General features: G+C 42.9%; 1 protein-coding gene across 1 annotated transcript in view; it reads right to left on the reverse strand.

Annotated features, from left to right (window-relative positions):
* LOC146871856 (AMP deaminase 2-like) overlaps positions 1 to 23,487 on the reverse strand; it is a gene marked incomplete at its 5' end in the record, with an annotated part of 228,855 nt that overhangs the window by 196,320 nt on the left and 9,048 nt on the right. The window contains 2 exons of the mRNA XM_085649103.1: positions 20,130 to 20,324; positions 22,662 to 22,791. Of these exons, the coding sequence (XP_085505229.1) occupies positions 20,130 to 20,324; positions 22,662 to 22,791 (325 nt within the window). The remainder of the gene's footprint in view (positions 1 to 20,129; positions 20,325 to 22,661; positions 22,792 to 23,487) is intronic.

The raw sequence follows: 23,487 nt of genomic DNA on the forward strand, positions 1-23,487 counted from the left end.
AGAATTTTGCAGCACATTCGAGCTATCAATCACGGTGACCCTAGTTACCCAGTAGCCCGCCACTTTGACGAAACACACTCTAGGAGATCTAGTGAACTACAATATTTTTTGATCGACTCAGTTCCTCCCCTAAGGAGAGGCGGTAATCGTGATTCCCTACTTAGAAAACTAGAAACAAGATATATAATTGAGTTAGATAGCAAGATCCCCAACGGATTGAATTCTAGTGAGGACTTTTTTACTCACTTATGATATATTGATTTAACTAATATCCAATCCTGCTGTCTTTTGAACATTTATATCACTAGCGCATTCTCTCTTTTTAAACCTATGATAGTATAAGATTTTTATTTTTTTTGTACACACACAATTTTATGATTTTTGTTATTTATAGCACAATTTTGCACATTAGGTTTTTTAACACCATTTGAAAATGACACCAGGCAGATTACTGACTCAGCGTGCTATTAGTTTCTGCTATGTACAATCACCCATTGTGGTAGTTATTCAACAAATATGAGCAAGTTTTATTCATGTGTCAATAAGGTTATACATAGATGGATTTAAACCAAAGTTACAATATGTATTAGGATTTTATAAAATATGAGTGGTTATTTAAACCCTGTTTTTTAATCCCTTTTTAACCATATATGATTGTTTTTAATGAATATATTTATATATTTATATATTTATTCATATATTTATTGACCATGAGTTTCGTTTGGTATTTAGACCATAACACTTGCATCTGTTTGTACATAGCATTATTTTGCACATTTAGTATTGTTACAATGCTAAGAATATTGATTTGTTTATTACAAATTTCAACTTATACAGTGGAAAGGGAATTAGGAAGCATTAAGCTGGTATGTTGTCTATGTCTATGATTTTGACACGGCAGAGCCTGCCGTTCCCTTCCCGCGCAGTGTCACTTTAAATGGTGTAACGTCAATCATGTGGTGTATCATGTGACCAAGGCTCTTTGGGAGCTGAAACGCGTAATGGCGGCGGTGCAGGGCACGGAATAAATCTTTGAAATCACAGAATCTGGGTTCGCCTCGTCTTTCCAAGAAAATATACGGATTGTGGGCGAGTGTTGGTGATATTTACCGAGTGGCTTCCTCGGTATTGGCGAAACCCCTCCTTCGTTTTCTGGGTCAAGCGGCAAGAAGCTACCATTCCGACTCTTTTGGCGGGATAAATACAGTCTTCAGAAAGGAGAAACCGCGGTACCCCCGGGCGGCGGAAACAAGCACCTACGGCAACGCGACGAGGAGCTGGAATCGGAAGAAACCAGCGCCGGAAGCAAAGCAGTATTTGGAGCTTACGCAGTGCCCGGTGAAGGAGTGTGCGGTGTTTGAAGGCAAGTGACATTCAATCAGGCACCTTTGAACACCACCAAAATTTGCCCCAAACAATATTGCACCATGTCCGCTGATACACTACGCAGTAGAGAGGCTGCAGCATGTGATATGTTTAATGATTCACCGAGCAATGAACCTGTATCCAGACCAGTGGCTCGTAGTACATTGGATGACAGTACTGATGTACGTGAACTCTTTAAGAAATTGGAAAAACTGATGAAATCAGAACAATCTAAATGGTGGGAGCATAAATCCCTCAGTAGATATCTTAAAGTTGGGCGCATACCGAGGGGGCTTCGTATAATGCTTGCCCCTAGTTATGAGAATCCTGACCCCAAAATGCTCTCGGAGTGGGCCAAATGCAATCTAGAATCCTCACGCAGATTGGTTGTTCTCCTCGTGAAATATGCAGAGAGTGACCGTGAAAGAATCCAGAAAGAGATTGACTTACTCAATATGGAAATTAACAAAATTGAGGTGACAGCCCTTATCACTAAGTATAGAGAGGATATGATGGGCAGACTTGCACGAGAGGAAGAGATCATAAAGAAAAGGAAAACATACAAATTCCAGAGGGACAAATTAGACTATGAAAATGGGCAGGTGTTCACGTTCTCTAAAAAATACGACAGCGTGAAAGCAAAGAACAAAAGGATAGCGTTACCAATACCAGTTCCTAGTGGCGCATCCAATGACCTGGTTCCCTCAACGTCAATCTCTGACTTGAGTTCTGCCATCGATAGTGAGTCCGATAATGAACTTTTGAGGGCTCAGAGGTCGGGGTTTCAGAAATTCTCTCTGGGGCAGGAGTTGGATTGTCTACGTCAAGACAGAAGACAAACCCTATGCCCACGTGTCCAAAATGCCAAGGACGTCTCGGACGCAACTTCAAAAGAGGGGAAAGACGAAAGAAATGTAAACAACGCAGGCAAAAAACACTACAACAAGAAAGCAAAGAAGCAGTGGGTGCGCAAGTAAATGCAAACAAAGATGACCAAACTATCATTAACCTTTCCAACATTCTTTTAACTGAAAATGAGAGATCTACATTGTCCTTAGGTTTGTCCTTTAGTCCTAGGAGTGACTTCAACTATACAGAATGCCGCATCGACATGTTCAAATTCATACGCAAATTGAAACTGCGTAAGTTTCATCTATTACAACCCGCCAGAAACAGACAAGTTGAGGCTTCCGATAATATCACGCAGGCCTTAACGGTGGGTGACATGGGTTTGATGCGGGATTTACATGACCTACAACAAGAGTCTGGCGAGAGCACATCAACGTTCAGCCAAGAATTAGCGCGACGAGATGTTGGGGCATTAACAACATTCAAACCCAAATCAACTTTTTGCCCCATCATGATCAAGGACAACATCGACCTATTTCATGACAAGGTTGTACAGGAACTGAAATCCCTGTATAAAAAACAGGGGGCCATCAAAAGGAAGTACACTGCACAGGACAATCAATACTATTGCTTGATAAAAAAACTACAGGATAATAAGGACATAATCATCCGACAATCCGACAAGGGTGGCAACATCGTTCTTTGGCCACGCAGTATGTACATAGCAGAAGCCCTCAGCCAACTAAATGTGACTGATTGTTACAGAAGGAGTGATATGATTACGGTCAAAGCCTTTTGGAAAGTTTTTTACTCTAACCTACTGGCATGGAAGAGCAAAGGGTTACTAACATTGGATGAATTCCATTTCCTTAAGAACGATAACCCTGTCATGCCGGTATTGTACTTTATACCAAAGGTTCATAAAAATGCCCTTGTTCCACCTGGGAGGCCAATCATATCAGCCCGCAACAGTATCTTAGAGAATGCAAGTAAATATGTAGATTTTTTTCTACAAGACTTTATGAGACAGTTACCCTCATTTATCCTAGATACTGGTGATCTCTTGCGCAAATTGGAAAATGTTGTTTGGCATGATAATTATTTGCTCATCTCTCTTGATGTCTCTTCGCTATATACTAGCATCAATCATAGAGACGGTCTTAAAGCTGTAGAGTTTTACTTGAACAAACGCCCTATTTGTTTTACTGAGCACAACAAAATGTTGATGTCAATCATTTCCATGTGCCTAGAGAACAATTTCTTTTTATTTCAGAAAATTGTTTACCAACAGATTAGAGGCGTGGCGATGGGGGCCTGTTTTTCCACAAGTTATGCCTGTTTGCATATGGGACTTTGGGAGGAACAGGTCCTCATGGCATCCTTTCAAGAGGTCATTAGTAACCACATAGTTCGTTGGTACAGGTACATCGACGATCTTCTGATTATTTGGAAGGGCCCGGAGATTGGGGCTCTCCAATTCATTGACGACATCAACAACAATAGTTTGAATCTCAGATTTTCAGGTCAAATTAGTTGTCACAGTATTTGTTTCCTTGATGTTGAATTGTTTATCCTTAATAACCACCTACACTCTAGACTCCATAGAAAGGTGACTGCTGGAAACTCTCTCCTACATGCTACTAGCCACCATCCTGCACACCTGATTCACAGTATCCCCTTTGGGGAGATGCTGCGCATCAGAAGAATATGTACTACTGACTTAGACTGCTTTAAGGCGCAATCAGAATGCCGAGAACGGTTTCTGACTCGGGGATATACCACGAAAATGATAGATACAGCTATATCCAAAGCCAATGATCGGGGTAGGACCCAGGCACTAGCTAAGAAATCATCTAGTGGTCTTACCACTGACCCAGGTACCTCAGAATCACCTAGATTAATCCTGACATATAGTCGACAACAGTATATCATAAGAAGGATTGTCTCTAGGAACTGGGCGTTGGTCAAAAGTGACTTAGTTTTGGGAGACACTTTGTGTCGATCACCCAACCTGACCTTCAGAAAAGCACGCTCTATGAGGGATCAACTGGTCAAAAACAGTCCTGAGCTGATTGATAACACCACGTGGTTGTCCACTAGCAAAGGCTTCATAAAGTGTGCAAGTTGTAAAGCATGTAAACATGGAATAAACAAAACAGAATATACTACTCCATGGAGTGACAGGATGACCAAAATTGATAAAAAACTCACTTGCAAAACAGAATTTGTTATTTATGTACTGGAATGTCCATGTGGCTTACGCTACGTGGGCAGTACAAAACTACAGGCACATAAAAGAATTTTGCAGCACATTTGAGCTATCAATCACGGTGACCCTAGTTACCCAGTAGCCGGCCACTTTGACGAAACACACTCTAGGAGATCTAGTGAACTACAATATTTTTTGATCGACTCAGTTCCTCCCCTAAGGAGAGGCGGGAATCGTGATTCCCTACTTAGAAAACTAGAAACAAGATATATAATTGAGTTAGATAGCAAGATCCCCAACGGATTGAATTCTAGTGAGGACTTTTTTACTCACTTATGATATATTGATTTAACTAATATCCAATCCTGCTGTCTTTTGAACATTTATATCACTAGCGCATTCTCTCTTTTTAAACCTATGATAGTATAAGATTTTTATTTTTTTGTACACACACAATTTTATGATTTTTGTTATTTATAGCACAATTTTGCACAGTAGGTTTTTTAACACCATTTGAAAATGACACCGGGTAGATTACTGACTCAGCGTGCTATTAGTTTCTGCTATGTACAATCACCCATTGTGGTAGTTATTCAACAAATATGAGCAAGTTTTATTCATGTGTCAATAAGGTTATACATAGATGGATTTAAACCAAAGTTACAATATGTATTAGGATTTTATAAAATATGAGTGGTTATTTAAACCCTGTTTTTTAATCCCTTTTTAACCATATATGATTGTTTTTAATGAATATATTTATATATTTATTCATATATTTATTGACCATGAGTTTCGTTTGGTATTTAGACCATAACACTTGCATCTGTTTGTACATAGCATTATTTTGCACATTTAGTATTGTTACAATGCTAAGAATATTGATTTGTTTATTACAAATTTGAACTTATACAGTGGAAAGGGAATTAGGAAGCATTAAGCTGGTATGTTGTCTATGTCTATGATTTTGACACGGCAGAGCCTGCCGTTCCCTTCCCGCGCAGTGTCACTTTAAATGGTGTAACGTCAATCATGTGGTGTATCATGTGACCAAGGCTCTTTGGGAGCTGAAACGCGTAATGGCGGCGGTGCAGGGCACGGAATAAATCTTTGAAATCACAGAATCTGAGTTCGCCTCGTCTTTCCAAGAAAATATACGGATTGTGGGCGAGTGTTGGTGATATATATAAATTCACTGAAAAAACCATAGGTTTCACACATGTTATAGTTAGCGGAAATTTTACTGATAAAAAACCAGTGAAATTCCCCCGTTATAGTTAGTGCAGGCAACTATAACTCACGCGACCGCAATCCTCTGCTGATGCTAATACTGTATTTAGACACTTATTTGCCCATGTCTTCTTCCATACATTTTTAGCTATACATATATTACAAATATTTTTTTTTCATAAAGACACATATGTCATCAGCAGAAGATTGCGGTCGCGTGAGTTATAGTTGCCTGCACTAACTATAACGGGGGAATTTCACTGGTTTTTTATCAGTAAAATTTCCGCTAACTATAACATGTGTGAAACCTATGGTTTTTTCAGTGAATTTGCAAGGTTTTTTAAATGCTAATTCCTAACTATAACGTGTGTGAAACCTATGGTTTTTTCAGTGAATTTGTACGGTTTTTTAAATGCTAAGTTACTTTACGCCATTCGTGGCGTGCGCGCCCACTTAACGCAGTTCGTTCCGTGCGCGCACGGTGCGCTTCGCGCACCGTGCGCGCACAGTAAGCACGCGGTGCTTACTGTGCTTACGGTGCTTATAAGCCATGCACAAATGGTGCCCTTCGGGCACCATTTGCACACGGGGTGGAGAGAGTGTGGATAATTTTTTCTTTTATTATTTTTGTTAAAAATATTGTGGTTTTTCACAAAAAAAATAAGCCCTGCACATTTGGTGGCCTGCGGCCGCCAAAAGTACAGTGGGTGGGGAGAGTGTGGATAGTGTTTTTTTTTTTTACATTTTTTACCGTACGCGTACGCTAAGCGTAATCGGCGAAATTAGCGAAAAAATAAAAATGGCATTTTAGGCCTTGGGGGGTCTTGGGGGACTCCCTCAACATGGCTATGTGTGTGTGAGCTGTCAAAACAGCTCCTTTACATGTGTATTGGTTTTATTTAACAACCTAACTCTCAGTGCGAGAGAGAAAATGGCGGCCGCCGCTTCCTGGTTTCGGCCGATTCGAATGTTTAGTAAGATCTAAGAGCCAATCAGAATCGCGCTCGCGCACGCCACCGTACGCGTACGGTAAGCTTACGGTAAGCGTACCGTAAGCTGGCTCAGATATATATATTGATTTAAAGGCTATTTTCTCAGAATCTACTGAACAGATTTACACCAAACCTACAAAAGGCACTTCCTTGACCTGAGGACTACCTCTCTGCCAAATTTCAAGTAATTCTGCTCAGCCGTTCGGGCTGTAGCCCTGTCTATAGGTCCTATGGAAAAATGCATGGGAAAAACGCGTTTTGGGACCCCCCTTTTATCTCAGCCCCCGCTTGACGAATCCTCCCGAGACTTTCAGGGTAGGAGCGGAGCGTAGCGCCCCACCTATTTTGAGAAATTCGCGAGGATTCGTCGACCGGCGCCAAAGTTATTCAAAATAGAATGTTGTGGATTTCCTATGGAAAAGGGGTCCTAACTATAACTACCTACTGGCGACCGCCAGTAGGTAATATATATATATACACACACATATATATATATATATATATATATATATATACATATACATATATATATATACATATATATACATATATATATATATTCACTGAAAAAACCATAGGTTTCACACATGTTATAGTTAGCGGAAATTTTACTGATAAAAAACCAATGAAATTCCCCCGTTATAGTTAGTGCAGGCAACTATAACTCACGCGACCGCAATCCTCTGCTGATGCTAATACTGTATTTAGACACTTATTTGCCCATGTCTTCTTCCATACATTTTTAGCTATACATATATTACAAATATTTTTTTTTCATAAAGACACATATGTCATCAGCAGAAGATTGCGGTCGCGTGAGTTATAGTTGCCTGCACTAACTATAACGGGGTAATTTCATTGGTTTTTTATCAGTAAAATTTCCGCTAACTATAACATGTGTGAAACCTATGGTTTTTTCAGTGAATTTGCAAGGTTTTTTAAATGCTAATTCCTAACTATAACGTGTGTGAAACCTATGGTTTTTTCAGTGAATTTGTACGGTTTTTTAAATGCTAAGTTACTTTACGCCATTCATGGCGTGCACGCCAACTTAACGCAGTTCGTTCCTTGCGCGCACGGTGCGCTTCGCGCACCGCGCGCCCACTTTACGCAGTTAGTGCCGTGCACGCACGGTGGGCACGCGGTGCGCTACGCGCACCGCGTGCCCACGTTACGCTAGATGGCCCATGTACGCACGATGCGCTTCGCGCACCGTGCACACATGGAGGACATATGATGCACTTCGTTTTGAAAGGTAATATTTTAATTTTTCGTATATGTTATAAGCCATGCACAAATGGTGCCCTTCGGGCACCAATTGCACACGGGGTGGGGAGAGTGTGGATAATTTTTTTTTTTTTATAAATTTTTACCGTACGCGTACGGTAAGCGTAATCGGCAAAATTAGCGAAAAAATAAAAATTCCGTTTTTGCCCTTGGGGGATCTTTGGGGACTCCCTCAACATTGCTATGTGTGTGGGAGCTGTCTAAACAGCCCCTTTACATGTTTTTGTGCTTTATATTTTAAACATCACTCTCAGTGCGAGAGAGAAAATGGCGGCCGCCGCTTCCTGGTTTCGGCCGATTCGAATGTTTACTAAGATCTAAGAGCCAATCAGAATCGCGCTCGCGCACGCCACCGTACGCGTACGGTAAGCGTACGGTAAGCACACCGTAAGCTGGCTCAGATATATATATTGATTTAAAGGCTATTTTCTCAGAATCTACTGAACAGATTTACACCAAACCTACAAAAGGCACTTCCTTGACCTGAGGACTACCTCTCTGCCAAATTTCTAGTAATTCTGTTCAGCCGTTCGGGCTGTAGCCCTGTCTAAAGGTCCTATGGAAAAATGCATGGGAAAAACGCGTTTTGGGAACCCCCTTTTATCTCAGCCCCCGCTTGACGAATCCCCCCGAGACTTTCAGGGAAGGAGCGGAGCGTAGCGCCCCACCTATTTTGAAAAATTCGCGAGGATTCGTCGACCGGCGCCAAAGTTATTCAAAATAGAATGTTGCGGATTTCCTATGGAAACGTGGTCCTAACTATAACTACCTACTGGCGACCGCCAGTAGGTAATATATATATATATATTCATAAACATGGGAAGTCCAAAACGAGATGCACTCGAACACAGATGCGCTTTCCCCACAGCTTTATTCGATAAAAACAGTTGCACTCGACAGTCAATGTAGCATCAGACTGTATTCCGGACATGTTTCGGGCAAATCCCTTCTTCGGCGGTTTGTCAGTTTAAAAGCGCATGTCAGGCCCCACCTTCCTATTTGGCTCAATCGTGTGCCAATGATTGGCTGCTCTGAATGAGGCAAAACGTTGCCTTATGGGAGATGAGGTCCGTACTTTCATCTTGAATAGAAGCGCTCTTCCATTTATGCTGTAAGCTCTTCATGAGCCCTGAGAAGTGCAGCTGTTTAAAATACATCATCTGTTCCCCACAGACGGAGCTCCGTGCTCATGGCTCCGTGGTCCCCTGCTTCTGAGGCGGTGCAAACTCAGCGGCAGGACGGCCGCTCATAGATTCATAAACATGGGAAGTCCAAAACGAGATGCACTCGAACACAGATGCGCTTTCCCCACAGCTTTATTCGATAAAAACAGTTGCACTCGACAGTCAATGTAGCATCAGACTGTATTCCGGACATGTTTCGGGCAAATCCCTTCTTCGGCGGTTTGTCAGTCTAAAAGCGCATGTCAGGCCCCACCTTCCTATTTGGCTCAATCGTGTGCCAATGATTGGCTGCTCTGAATGAGGCAAAACGTTGCCTTTTGGGAGATGAGGTCCGTACTTTCATCTTGCAAAACACTTATTTTTTGTGTATTTTCAGTTTTATATAGTGCAGACTTGTCAGGTATTGGAGTGCTTTACATTAGCATTGGTTACATCACACAAGATCAAATTCATTTTGGTTGTAGACATGGGAAGATTAAGTGATTTGACCAGAATCACAGAATGTTGAGCTGAAGCAGAAACTCCAACCTAGTTCCCCAGTTGCAAAGTCTGCAGCTCTGGAAATAACACCACATCCTCTCCCCTAAGTGCAACCTTTAATCAAGTGGTCAACTGGATAAAAAAACATAAAGATTACAAATAATTTTAAAGTTCTTTGTCGCTATTTGAAAAATCAGAAAATATGTCCTCATTTTAGTTTTTTAGAGCACTAACCATAATTTTGATGCAAATAAGACCCTCTCATATATGTAATTTCTAAAGGAAATGCTCTAGGTATTACAGTTTTGATTACATCAAGATGACGTCAGGCGTTCCACACTTTTGTAATAAATATAGAATGTTAGCAATCTAGTTGTTCATTTGGATACTGTTGAGAGGCAGAGGCCAGGGGCACGGACTCTGAAAATTGAAGGCAGGTAGGAGAGTGCAGAGGCAACAATTTGACCACACTGGGCAGGCAGGAAGGGCAGTGGCAGCACAACAGACTATGGAGGGCAGTGGAAAGGGGGGCAGGGGCAACAACTCAACAATACAGGACTGGCAAGAGAGGCTGTGGCAATATAATAGACCATTGTGGGCAGAAGGAAGAGGCAGTGGTAGTACAACCATACATGCCAACAGACCCCTTTCAGCCAGGAAACGTCCAATGTTTTTAAGCTCAAATGGGCTTTATTTGATCTGTCTCCTGTCTACAATCTCCTCTTTTCAATGTAACTCAAAGGGGAAAATCAATACCCCAGTTTTTTTTCAAAATCTCCCTCTTACCAAGTTCAAAATGTTCGCAAGTATGGTACATTGGATCATGGTAGGCAGGAGGAATTGGGGTAGGGACATGGACTCGGATAACAGAGGACAGGAGGGACATGGAGAGGTGCATTTCCCAGTCTCTAATCATTTTCCCGTTGACCCTTCTGTATATTTGTTTGTTAACATGGAGAGGTGCACCAAACTGACCCTACAGGGCAGGCTTCAGAGCTTGCAGCAACACAATACACCACACAGGGCATGCGGGACGGGAGTGCAGCACAACAATCCATAGAAAGCAATAGGGAGGGGACAGAACAAGGCACATGGACAACAGAGAACAGAGGGGAAAGAAGCAATGGTAGCTAGCTGACCATAATGGACAGACAGGAGAGAAAGCTGCAGCATAACAGACCATAAAGGGCAGGAGGGAAGGATCAGGGGCATTACAATGGAACAGACAAGCCAGGAGGGAGGGAATAGGGGTCTGCACATGGAAACAAAGGGCTGGGGGCAAGTGGGCAGGGCAGGAGCAGCAAGATGACCATGGAGGTCAGGCAGGATGGGCACTAGAAACAAGACGCACCATGGAGAGAAACAGTGAGACTATGATGGCATACACACAGACCAAGGAGGGAAGGTGGGAGGGGGTCAGGGGCAGCTAGCTGACCACACAGGGAAGGTGGGAGGGGCCATGGCAGCACAGAAGACCATGCATGGCAAGCGGGAGGGTTAGTGGCAGCACAATGGCTATGATGGGCAAGAAGGAGGGTGCAGGGGCATGCACAAAGGACCATGGAGGATAGAAGGGAGGGTCAGGGCCTGGGCACAGACAAGAGAGTTCAGGGGAAGGGGCCTCACAACAGACCGCACGGGACAGGCAGGAGGAGCAGTTGCAGCACAACAGACCAGGGAGGGCAGAAGGGTGTGGCAGTAAAATGGACCATGGAGGACAGGAGGACGGGGATAGGGGCATGGCATGTGGACAGGCAGGGTGGAGGTGGCAGGGACAGGTTACAGTCATTTGACAATGCTAGGCATGTGGGAGGGGAGTGGCAGCTCAACAGAACACTAGAGTAGATAGGAGTGGCAGGTCCATGGAACATGGTGGGCAAAAAGGATGGAGCAGGGGCATGCACAAAGACATCGGAGAGCAGGGGGAAGGAGAATAGGGGCAGCAAGCTAAGCACAGAGGCTAAGCAGGAGGTCAATGATGGGCCATAGAACTGGGCAATGGAGGACAGGAGGAGTGGACTGGTACATCATGCTAAATGGAGGGCAGTGGCAGCACATCAGATCATGCATGACAGGAGGGAGGAGGCTAGTCCATGGATTCAGACAACAGAGGATAGGGAGGAGGTGGATGGGGCAGCAAGCTAACTGTTCAGAGAAGGTGGATATTAGGAACTTTATTGTTTTTAAAATGTGTGTCTGTGCGAACTACTTAAAATATGAACAAGTATGCAGCATAATCTCACTTTTATTCAGGAAGAAGAGGATGTTTGTGACTGTGACTCCGGGCTCACTTGGCAGAAACACCCCCTGACCCTCCACCCCCATCGCAAAATGTAATGCCCGTGAAAAGGGTAGGTGGACGCAGTGTTATATAGAACATAGTCCTGAGAGCACGATTGAAAATGAAAACTAGATATATTATATGGTATAAACTATGCACCAAAAAGTGTGATATAAGATGAACCGGGGTGTGAAATATAGTATGCAATACATTGTGCGCAGTGACAGATTCATTGGAGAGCGCGAGATAGCACAGGCACTAGCGCGTGCTATGTGATATGCGCCTTGGAATGTAATATGCACAGGGCAGTGTTGTGTAACCTAACTAGTCTCTAAAGTTGAAATATAAAATATGTGCTGGGGAGTGTAACGTTGCATATGCACTGTGACAAAGATATGGATCCCAGATTGTAATATGTATAGCATAGCGCTGTGCGTTATAACATAGATATAACAACAGAACTGCTAATACTGCAACTAATCTTCTATCTCAACTTTTCTTATGAGAACACATTTTGAGATGAAACAAAAAGTGTAGAAGACCTTCGTTTTCTTTGATTTAATCAATGAATTTATTTTATTTTTTCATTTATTTAGACTTCCAATTTTAAGGACGATTTGCAACTTCAACTGTCTATTAATGATTAATTTTTGAAAAAATTTCTCCACAACATTCGTTGAAACACATCAAGCATACTTATCAGACATCTCATTCATTCCTCAAGTATCATCATACGCATACATTCCCGACACATTCTAAAATAAACATATCCCGCAATTAATTAATAAACCAACAATCGAATTTTTCTGTTTAGACCACAGAAAGAATTGTTTAACAGATTAGTCTCAAAAGTTATTGCATTTTAGAGTTATTCAAAATTTCTTGTGGTCTCTTCTCAAGGTCTACGCATTTCGAGACCCATTCTTTTCTGGGGCTCTCATCAAGACCTCTAATGGAAACTTGTTACGATCAGCCGATCTAACGAAGAATGTCACTTGTTGGAGATTCTGTTGTAGAATCAAGAATGAAGCAAGCGTTGGAACTAACGAAGAGTTCGCAAAATAGTCTGGTGGCGCCTTAGTTGTGGATGGAGGAATGGTGGTGGTCTCTTTTGTGCTCGAGCTGGACCGGTCTTCCAATACTCTTAGGGACTGTGTCCTCGCTTCGTCTTTCGCGGTATTCAATTGGGGTGGAGTCGGCGTTGGTCACATGGTGCGTTATAACATAGGCATCGAGGAAGGCACGTTAGATGGGGCAATATAACCCGTACAAAGGCAAGTGTGGCATGACATATTCACGGGGTGGTGTTACAGTGCACATGTGCTAGAGAGTGTCCTAGCATACGCACTAGCTGGTGGAATACAACACAGAGGTGTGTGGCACTCGGCGGGTGTAACACAGCATTAGGCTCAGCCAGGAGCACGCTGTGACTCTCAAGTGAGGTTCGTCTCCTTTCCAGAGAGTAAAATAAAAAGTATTACACATCCGGCGGTGCATGTGTGTTTTATTAACCGTGAGGGGGGTTTCTTGCATAGTTTGGTCGAATTTTTGTCGAATCCCCTTTGAATGGCTTGGTGTGTGTGTGTATTAAATGTGCCCGTCAATAGCTACCCATGTTTGTATAAATAAACGACAAGGGTGTCTACTTGGAGAGTACCCACTGAGGGGGGTGCCGGGATTAGGCACGGTAGGGTAGGGCGTCAGACACGTCAGAGCTTCACTAGCGGTGTAAATACATTCCACGTGGATTCATTGTATGCATAGTCGCCTTTTAATTAATATCACGCAAATCGTCATGGTGATAGGTACATACGGTTTGTCCAGCATGTCCTAGGTGTTTCTATAAATATATCTTTTTTTAAAATAATAAAAAACAAAGGCCGGCCCCGGGGGATGGGGTCCCCGGGGCCATAAGTGGCCTGAGGAGGGGGGCAACGCAGCCCCCCTCCTAAAGAATTTAAAAAAAAAAAAGGCCATGACCCGGGGGTTGGGGTCCCCGGGGCAGATTAAGGCCTTGGGAGGGGGGCCACGCGGCCCCCTTCCAAATTTATTTTTTTCAACAAAATAAATTAGGGTGCAGGCCCTGGGGGGTGGGGTCCCCAGGGCCAATAAATTAGAAAAAGAAGGGGGGCCACGCAGCCCCCCTTCTTAAAAAATTAAAATAAATAAAAGACTGGCATCGTGCCGGAGGCCACGCCCCCTCCTTGCAGCACTCGGCAAATGCGCCCCCTGGCGAGTTGTAAGTTGGGGAATTAATTCTTCAATACTGAGGGTCCCTGAGGGCCAACTAGCCCAACAGGCATCTCCAGTATGCGCCAGGGAGCTGCGCTGCAGACAGGTGTTCTGAGGCCAAGCCCCTTTTTACACCTCTCTGCAACGCAGCTCTGTGGCGCTTACTGGAGGTACCTAGTGGTCTAGTTTGACCCTAGGGACCCTTAGGATTCAAGGGGACTTAATCTCTCAACTTAGAACAGCCATAGGGCGCGTTTACACAGTGGTGAAGGGAGGGGACGGGGCCTGAGGTGACGTGTGCAAACACGCACTATGGCACGTTTTATATTAGGGATATAATTTCCCTTCAATACTGAGGGCCCCTGGGGGCTAACTAGCCCACCAAGTGCTTCCAGAAAGCGCCACTGAGCTGCATTGCAGAGAGGTGGTCCAGGCCGTGCCACTTTTTACACCTCTCTGCAACGCAGCTCTGTGGCACTTACTGGAGGTACCTAGTGGGCTAGTTGGACCGTAGGGACCCTCAGGATTCTAATGAACTTAATCTCCCAACTAAAAAGGGACACAGGGCGTGTTTACACAGTGGTGAAGGGAGGGGACGGGGCCTGAGTTAACGTGTGCAAAAACGCCCTGTGGCCTGTTTTAAGAGGTAGTTTTAATCCCCCTGCCCTATTATATACTAGGGGCTTACAGAGGAGGTCATGCTAATCACAGGGGGACCCCAACGCATAATGTTCCCTAGTGTATGTAGGTGTTTTCACTGTATTCTAAGTGTCTTTTAACATAGCACTGGCTCTAGGACTGGTTAGTCAGACTCAGTTACCACCAGTATCCGTCTGAAAAAGTTGAGGGTACAGGATGATTTTGCAACAAGGCTTCTTTCTGCTCTTCTTTTTGTTCTTTCTGCACGTTATCCTTCTTCCTGCACTTTTCTTCGTCTTTGAGGACTTCTGTTGCTTCTTTCTGCACTTCTTTTTTTTCTTTCTGTGCATTTTTTCTTCTTTCTTCACATGTCCTATCTCTGTAGGCATAGTTAGAAATTAGCATTTAAAAAACCTTTGAAATTCACAGAAAAAAACATAGGTTTCAGGCACGTTATAGTTAGGAATTAGCATTTAAAAAAACTCAGAAATTCACTGAAAAAACCATAGGTTTCAGGGGTGTTATAGTTAGCTGGACTTTTCACTTGTACAAAACCATTGAAATTCCCCCGTTATAGTTAGTTCAGCTAACTATAACTCGCGCGCCCGCAATGCACTGCTGATGACGTCACATATTACATCACTCATCACATGGTCAGTGAAATCACTCATGACATCAATGATGACATCTCAAATGACATCACTGATGACATCACTGATGACATCATCCTTGTGATAGAGTGGCAGACCTCCTCTCACCCTAATATAACCTTTGATACACACATTCAAAAATTCAGACTAAAATTTTCAAAACAATGGACATACCAATACCAGTTACAACAACCTCTTCAGTAATTCTAAGATCCACATACACATCCACTCATTCACCAACAGTCCTATACAGTCACTCATACATGTACTCACTCATCATATGCACTCATACACCTATACACCTATACATCCTGTTACACAATGCCACTCATCCATAGAGTTACTCACACACATAGTCACTCATGCTAATAAGGAATCAAACATACATTTACTTGCATATACAGTTATACACACACCACCACACTTACTTCTACGGAAACTTACACATACTTAGTCTTTTAAACAATCACTTATAGAAACACATACTTATTCATACAGGAACTCTTTCAATCTCTCACTCTCACATATACTCACTTATATACACCAATAGTCACATATACTAGTTTAAAACATATGTAGTTACTCATAAAGACACTATTGAGACAGTCATTCACTCAGTAACACACCCATACACACACTCATCCACCCATACAGTCCTGCACACATGCTGTCTTCAACACATACAAAGAGTGAGTCCCTCATTCATGCACCTATGCACTACGTAATACCCCCCACCGAACCATGCAGACACTCAGACTGATACTCAAAAAACCAACTAATAACCTATATAGACACCCATGTAGCTACTCACCAACCCATGCAGCCACTTATACACAAAGTGAGAGACTGATACAGATATTTACATATTTAAACATTACTCACTAAGCCATGTATTCACTATGATACACTTAATCAGTCAGTTATACAATCAATTTTTCAAAAACAAATCATCCATTTAGACACTTATATACCCATTTATTCTTCCATCGACCTTGAGATATACATATATAAACATATTTAATTTTCAGAAAAACACACATTCACTGGATGATTTCATCAGTGATGTCATTTGAGATGTCATCAGTGATGTCATGAGTGATGTCACGGACCATGTCATGAGTGATGTAATATGTGACGTCATCAGCAGTGCATTGCGGGCGCGCGAGTTATAGTTAGCTGAACTAACTATAACGGGGGAATTTCAATGGTTTTGTACAAGTGAAAAGTCCAGCTAACTATAACACCCCTGAAACCTATGGTTTTTTCAGTGAATATATATATATATATATATTACCTACTGGCGGTCGCCAGTAGGTAGTTATAGTTAGGACCCTGTTTCCATAGGAAATCCGCAACATTCTATTTTGAATAACTTTGGCGCCGGTCGATGAATCCTCGCGAATTTCTCAAAATAGGTGGGGCGCTACGCTCCGCTCCTACCCTGAAATTCTCGGGGGGATTCGTCAAGCGGGGGCTGAGATAAAAGGGGGGTCCCAAAACGCGTTTTTCCCATGCATTTTTCCATAGGACCTTTAGACAGGGCTACAGCCCGAACGGCTGAACAGAATTACTAGAAATTTGGCAGAGAGGTAGTCCTCAGGTCAAGGAAGTGCCTTTTGTAGGTTTGGTGTAAATCTGTTCAGTAGATTCTGAGAAAATAGCCTTTAAATCAATATATATATCTGAGCCAGCTTACGGTACGCTTACCGTAAGCTTACCGTACGCGTACGGTGTCGTGCGCGAGCGCGATTCTGATTGGCTGTTACATCTAAGTAAACATTCGAATCGGTCGAAACCAGGAAGCGGCGGCCGCCATTTTCTCTCTCGCACTCTGAGGGGGGGGGCTGTAAACAAAGGTAAAAAACATATAAAGGGGCTGTTTAGACAGCGCCCATGCACATAGCCATGTTAGTTGAGTCCTCAAAGATCCCCCAAGGCCAAAAACGGTAAATTTTTATTTTTTGAAAATTTCGCCGATTACGCTTACCGTACGCGTACGGTGCGCTTACGCTAAAAATTTTAATAAAAAAAAAAAAACACTCTCTGTGCATGGCATATTATTGTCATCACTTACAAATTAAATTTAACAGATTACCTATCACAAGGAAGCGCATAATATGTCCTCCATGTGCGCACGGTGCGTAACGTGGGCACGCGGTGCGCGTAGCGCACTGCGTGCCCACCTTTGCGTGTACGGCACTAACTGCGTAAAGTGTGCTCACTGTGCGCGCACGGTGCGCGAAGCGCACCGTGCGCGCACGGAACGAACTGCGTTAAGTGGGCGTGCACGCCACGAATGGCGTAAAGTAACTTAGCATTTAAAAAACCGTACAAATTCACTGAAAAAACCATAGGTTTCACACACGTTATAGTTAGGAATTAGCATTTAAAAAACCTTGCAAATTCACTGAAAAAACCATAGGTTTCAGACATGTTATAGTTAGCGGAAATTTTACTGATAAAAAACCAATGAAATTCCCCCGTTATAGTTAGTGCAGGCAACTATAACTCACGCGACCGCAATCTTCTGCTGATGACATATGTGTCTTTATGAAAAAAAAATATTTGTAATATATGTATAGCTAAAAATTTATGGAAGAAGACATGGGCAAATAAGTGTCTAAATACAGTATTAGCATCAGCAGAGGATTGCGGTCGCGTGAGTTATAGTTGCCTGCACTAACTATAACGGGGGAATTTCATTGGTTTTTTATCAGTAAAATTTCCGCTAACTATAACATGTCTGAAACCTATGGTTTTTTCAGTGAATTTGCAAGGTTTTTTAAATGCTAATTCCTAACTATAACGTGTGTGAAACCTATGGTTTTTTCAGTGAATATATATATATATATCACCAAAAATATTATAATGTTTATGTATTGTTCACTATAGAGCCCCATTGCAGAAAGGGGTTGGCTGAACCCCCGGGCCTCCCCTGGGCACTTGTTTGTCTGTTTTTGGTTGCACATCTCAACTAAAAATATTGTCTGACTTAAGTGTTGCATCCTAACTATGGTTCACAAAAATATGACCCCATCGGTTGCAGATTTTTTAATATTAACTTCAATGGGATGAAATTTTTGTGAACTATATTTAAGGCAAGATATTTTTGTCAGACGACATTTAGGCCATGCTATTCTGGAGCCTTGTTTTTGTATTAAAATGTCACTGCCAATCTGTCAGTCTGCTTATTAGAGAATCATGGATCAGGTGTCTACACTTGTGGTAGACGTCAGACGCCCATCGGTGCATCAGAGATCCTCTCTCTGCCTGTGAGGCTTAAAATGTACTGAATGAGGTCTGTCTGAAGGTACTATTAGGTCCATCTGTCTTATGTTTGTCTCTGGTTCAGATGTGGCGAACGGGAATTCCTTTTATATTTAACACGTAAAACTGTAAACATTTATTAGCCTTTAGGCCAGGCCCACAGATTTAGATATGTGAAATGTGCAGCTAGTGTGCAGCGTAATGTCTTCAAGGCAGTGACCTCAAGGGACACCATCTTAGTCTAATGGTATGGTGTGTGCTGCACGAGTGTAACTGCATGTCACTGTGCATGTACCACCAACAAGTGAACCTCTCTGATCTGCCGGAAGGAATGCACTAGAGGCCACATTGCTCAACCAGCCCAGCTGCATGGCACCAGATAGACCCCAGCATCTCCTCACTGGTCAGAGAGAAAGGAGACTACCAGTGCAGCGTCTTAACTGCACCCATACCTAGTCTCCCACTGCCAGCGGCTCACTAAGCGGGTGTTATAAGTTCGCTCTACCAACTGTCACTCTGACCTATCAAGAGTAGTCTTCTTCACATTGCAACATTGTTATGCTCAAAGGAGCACCTTTTTCTGTGAACTGAGAACTCCCTGCGTCCTGTGCTACTCCTCACCCCTACCATGCTGGCTTCTGGGGGGACGCTATCCATCCAACCGCCGCGCACACACCACAGGTGATATCCATTCTCGTTGCCCACCTCAGTTCCATTTATCTACTTATCTTGCCCATGAGGTACAACTGGCTGAAACGAGGACTCCCTGCCCTAGAATTCACATTAATACTATACCCGAATCTGCAACTATGTGGACACTTGTATCTTATATTTTTTTACCCAGGATTAATGTTTTTGGTGAAAGCAGAATAATGCTGCAGCGGTTTCATACATTGCTCCCACGAGCAGCACAGAACCTTCCAGGACTGACAAGGTCTCCAGTGTTTAAAAAATAGACTCTATCGTAATGATCAAGAAATTGGTGTCTAACTCTTAGCCCTGCTCTTTGCATCAGAAAAGCACAGGGCATTGCCACATGCTGGGAAGGGCTTAAAAGATGACCAGGAGAGGCTGGTGTGAAGCTTCATCCCCAAATTCTCTTCGCTGGAATCCTCTCTCCGGATTCAGAAGGTTTTAAAATATAGAGCGTATTTTCAGATAGAAGGACAATATGTCATTTTGTTGAAAGTATTCTAGGATCTTCCAGGAGGAGCTGGTGAGGTTTCTCCACGGTGTGGAAGTGAGTAAAAACCTATGCTGAAATAGAATCCAAAGCGTGCTTTCCAGGACCCCACATTGTTCCTCAATCACCTCTCTCCTTCCTCACCCCAGCTGTGGGCCAGGCCCCTGGTTCACCTTCCCCACTACCCAGCCAAGCATCTTTCTTCCACGCATACTTTTGCTATCCTAGAACTACAATTCATGATGAAACACTCTGGCAGACAATATGTGGTAGTGTCCTACCGCATGCACGTCCAGGGTATCCACACTAAGGTCAAAGGCAGAAAGGTTCATGTTCTCGAACACCTCCTTCAGGGTCTGTTTCTTGCCATTTTCCACATGCACGATTTCCCCTGCACACTTTTTCATCGCCCGCTTGATGAAGCGTAGAAGGTGCTTCTGGTTCATGTATGACGAGGCGTGGATGTGAGTATCCACCTGTGAGGGAAGAACATGATCAGAGTCGCATGCAAGAGGAAGTTATAGTTATTTATCAGAAACACAGGCTTCTCATTCTCACCACATCTGGTCACTGGCCCCAAAACAAGAATTTGAAAAATAACCTGATGGGAATTTACTAAAGATTGTAAAGGTAATACTTTCCCTTCTGCCTCCACACAAAGCCCCAGGAGACGGAAGGTCATCTTCAGACTGCTTACTGGAATGATGACATAAGATCATCTTATCATGTGCTTTACCATATATTTCTCAAAGGACAATTTTGTGAGTTAGGTGCGAAATCCATAACAGACTGGAAGCTGCTAATGTAATGTCCTATGTAAATTATTTCTCCTTTTGAAATAGTTTTCTGTGAAATACCCATATGTATTGCAAGAAAATTGCATGTTAGTTATTAGTGAGGAAGGGGTTGTGTGAAGTACGTTACCAAAATAGTCCCTTAAATGTTGCTTGACTCATTTGATCATTTTGCCTAGCATCAAAGTCCAAACAGAAGTGTTTAGCAAAGGCATGGGTGTAATGCCATGCTCTACTTTGCATGTCTCTGTTAGTGTAATGCAACCACCTTTGAAGTGAGACAATAGGCGCTCCATACAGCAGAATAGGCATGCAGCATTATACCATAGCAAATTATTTGAAACTTTTCTCTATCCTATCACCTGCCAGAAGGCCACAAGCAGCTAACAGACGCTTCTATGTTAGCAATCCTGCTGATGTGATAGCCCAATGGTTTTCTGACAAGTAGTGAGTAAGCAATTCTCTTAGGTGAAATAGGTCAACTGTGTGATTAACGTGAAAATTAGAAATGACCGTAGCCAGAAAAGACTCGTAAACAACTTATGTCTATGAAAAATCTTAAATAGTGTGTCTACTGGTAACGCTTGTAATCCATTGACTCTAAGTCTTCAAGTGACTGCAGAAAAAGAACACTTTCATGAAAGACGCTGTCCTGACCATTGTGGGAATGAGTTCTGAATGTCCTTCTGCACATGTTGTGGTGTTAACCAACCTGTTTTTCGTCATGTTCCTTGTGACACATGCTGTATTGTTTGCAGTGTTTGAAAACTGAGTTTTACATCTTTGTGAGATTTGTATGGATTGGCAGATGTTTCGGAATCTGTTGCAGCGCCTACCATGTCTTTGCTGAAATTCTTTGCAGAGCCAATAGTTAGAGCACCAACATGCGCTATTTGGACAGTTAAATTATATGCCATGGTGTTGGCATGTGGGAAAGACATAGAAAGGGCCGTCTGTTCCTCAGATGGAGAAGCTGCATTGTAAAGTTTCTAAGCTTTATTGGATGCAAGACTAAAGCTAGATGCATGGGAGAATCAGCAGGCAGGCAGTTGAGTGGACAGGTAGACTAGTGATTGGTCAAAATGATTGTAGTCGGCATATGACTGCACCGGTGGATGTATGGCTACATAGGAACATGGATGGATAGATCAGAGAAAGGGAGGACAAACAGCTGTGATAACGTTTTTATATTTCATCTGCTTTCAAACAGCAGAAAATCAACAACCAAAACAGCATGTCTGGGCTTAACAGGCAAATCTACTCTTCGGGGAATAAAATATAGTTATTTTGCTAACAGAGAAAGACTAAGTGGATGAAAGTCGTCAACAAGTAACAGGTGACGTGGGACTGGGGCACTTGCTGAGTCAAGAAGGGCTGGTCGTGTAGTAAGCTGGAAGGCCGCAATGTTGTCATATTAAATGCTCATGAGGTACAAAAAGAAAGCAATTTTAGAAAGAAGATGACAATACCTGCAATAGACCGCAGAGCATTCTAAGGGGAATAACCCAGGGCGTTAGAGAGGGCCTTAAGGGAAAAGTCCTGAGAGACATTCACACATAGACATCCGCCAGAGCATCGGGTCTACTAGTCTCATACAGAAGACCAAGCCAACAGTTACTTGATATAAAGCCGGTGGGTGACCAGGAGGTAGATGTACATGAGTGCCTACTCAGACTGTGTAGGGTGCTGTTTCTATTTCCTGGACAACCGGCGGTGGATATCCAAAACCTAAAGTCCATTGGGAGGAGCTGACAGTACATTAATTCAGTGTGGACTTTATAGATCCCAATCCACTTTTATGTAAAGCAGTCTGGACACCGCTCCCCACTGGATGCGTTTGAGGACGGTCAGACCCCCATTTTGCATTACAGACACTGATTGCATGATACAAAAGCCGAGTTACCCAGGGAGTCACCTCTCTTTTGACAGACAATTGTGCAATGAAGCAGCGCCACTGTTAGTGAGAGCTCTGTGCACAGTCATGAAGAGACAGGGACAGTGGAGGGGTCAGACCTATACCTTACGGATGTTGTAGAAGTCACGGTGGGGCACCTTCTTCTGCCCTGCCAGCTCCTTCATTTCATTTAGGAGTACGTGCATCTGGTACTTGGAGCTCAGATACTGCAGCCGCCGGTAACAGAAGGACTTTCTGTGAGAAATAAGGATGGAATATTACAGCAATCGAGGAGTAGGATGCTATTATAGTCACCAAAAGGAGAAGTCTGAGCATACAGTGGTGGACAGAGAAGTAGCCTCCGAGAGTGCAGAGCAGTTAACTACACCACTGCCTAGTAATCCAGCAGCCCTCTGAAGCAAACATGCGAGACCCCCACCCTGACTCCACCATTAATCTGTGGCCATGTGTGATGGGTTTTTTCCTTGTAACAAACTAACCTTTAGGTAGTTTTGAGGTCTCTGGTTCTCTCTTTGAGGCCTAAAATACTTTTATGGCCAAGGAATTGAGTAACTAATTGTCTTTACCCATCAGTGATGATGTTCTACACACACCTTGGTATTACTAAGTGCGAATAGTGTGAGAACTACTGTGACTGTATCATAGAAGTGTGTTAGCTGATGTAGAAAAACATCGGTTTGCTGTTAAGGTTGCAGTTGTAAAGTGCGCAGTTGGCATGCTTGTTAATGCTGATACACACGGTTCGAGTAAAGTTTGTGGCTGATGTTTTATATACAGGTGATATAAAGTCTATATATATATTTTTTTATATATATATAGTACATTACATTTAGATTAGTGACAATAGCAGAACATTTATGGATTGTGTACAGTTTTTCAGTGATCACAGATTAGCTCAAACACAGGCTGTCCACTACAGAAGCATCTACC

Source organism: Triturus cristatus, chromosome 1_1, assembly GCF_964204655.1.
Source record: "Triturus cristatus chromosome 1_1, aTriCri1.1, whole genome shotgun sequence".
NCBI lineage: Eukaryota > Metazoa > Chordata > Amphibia > Caudata > Salamandridae > Triturus > Triturus cristatus.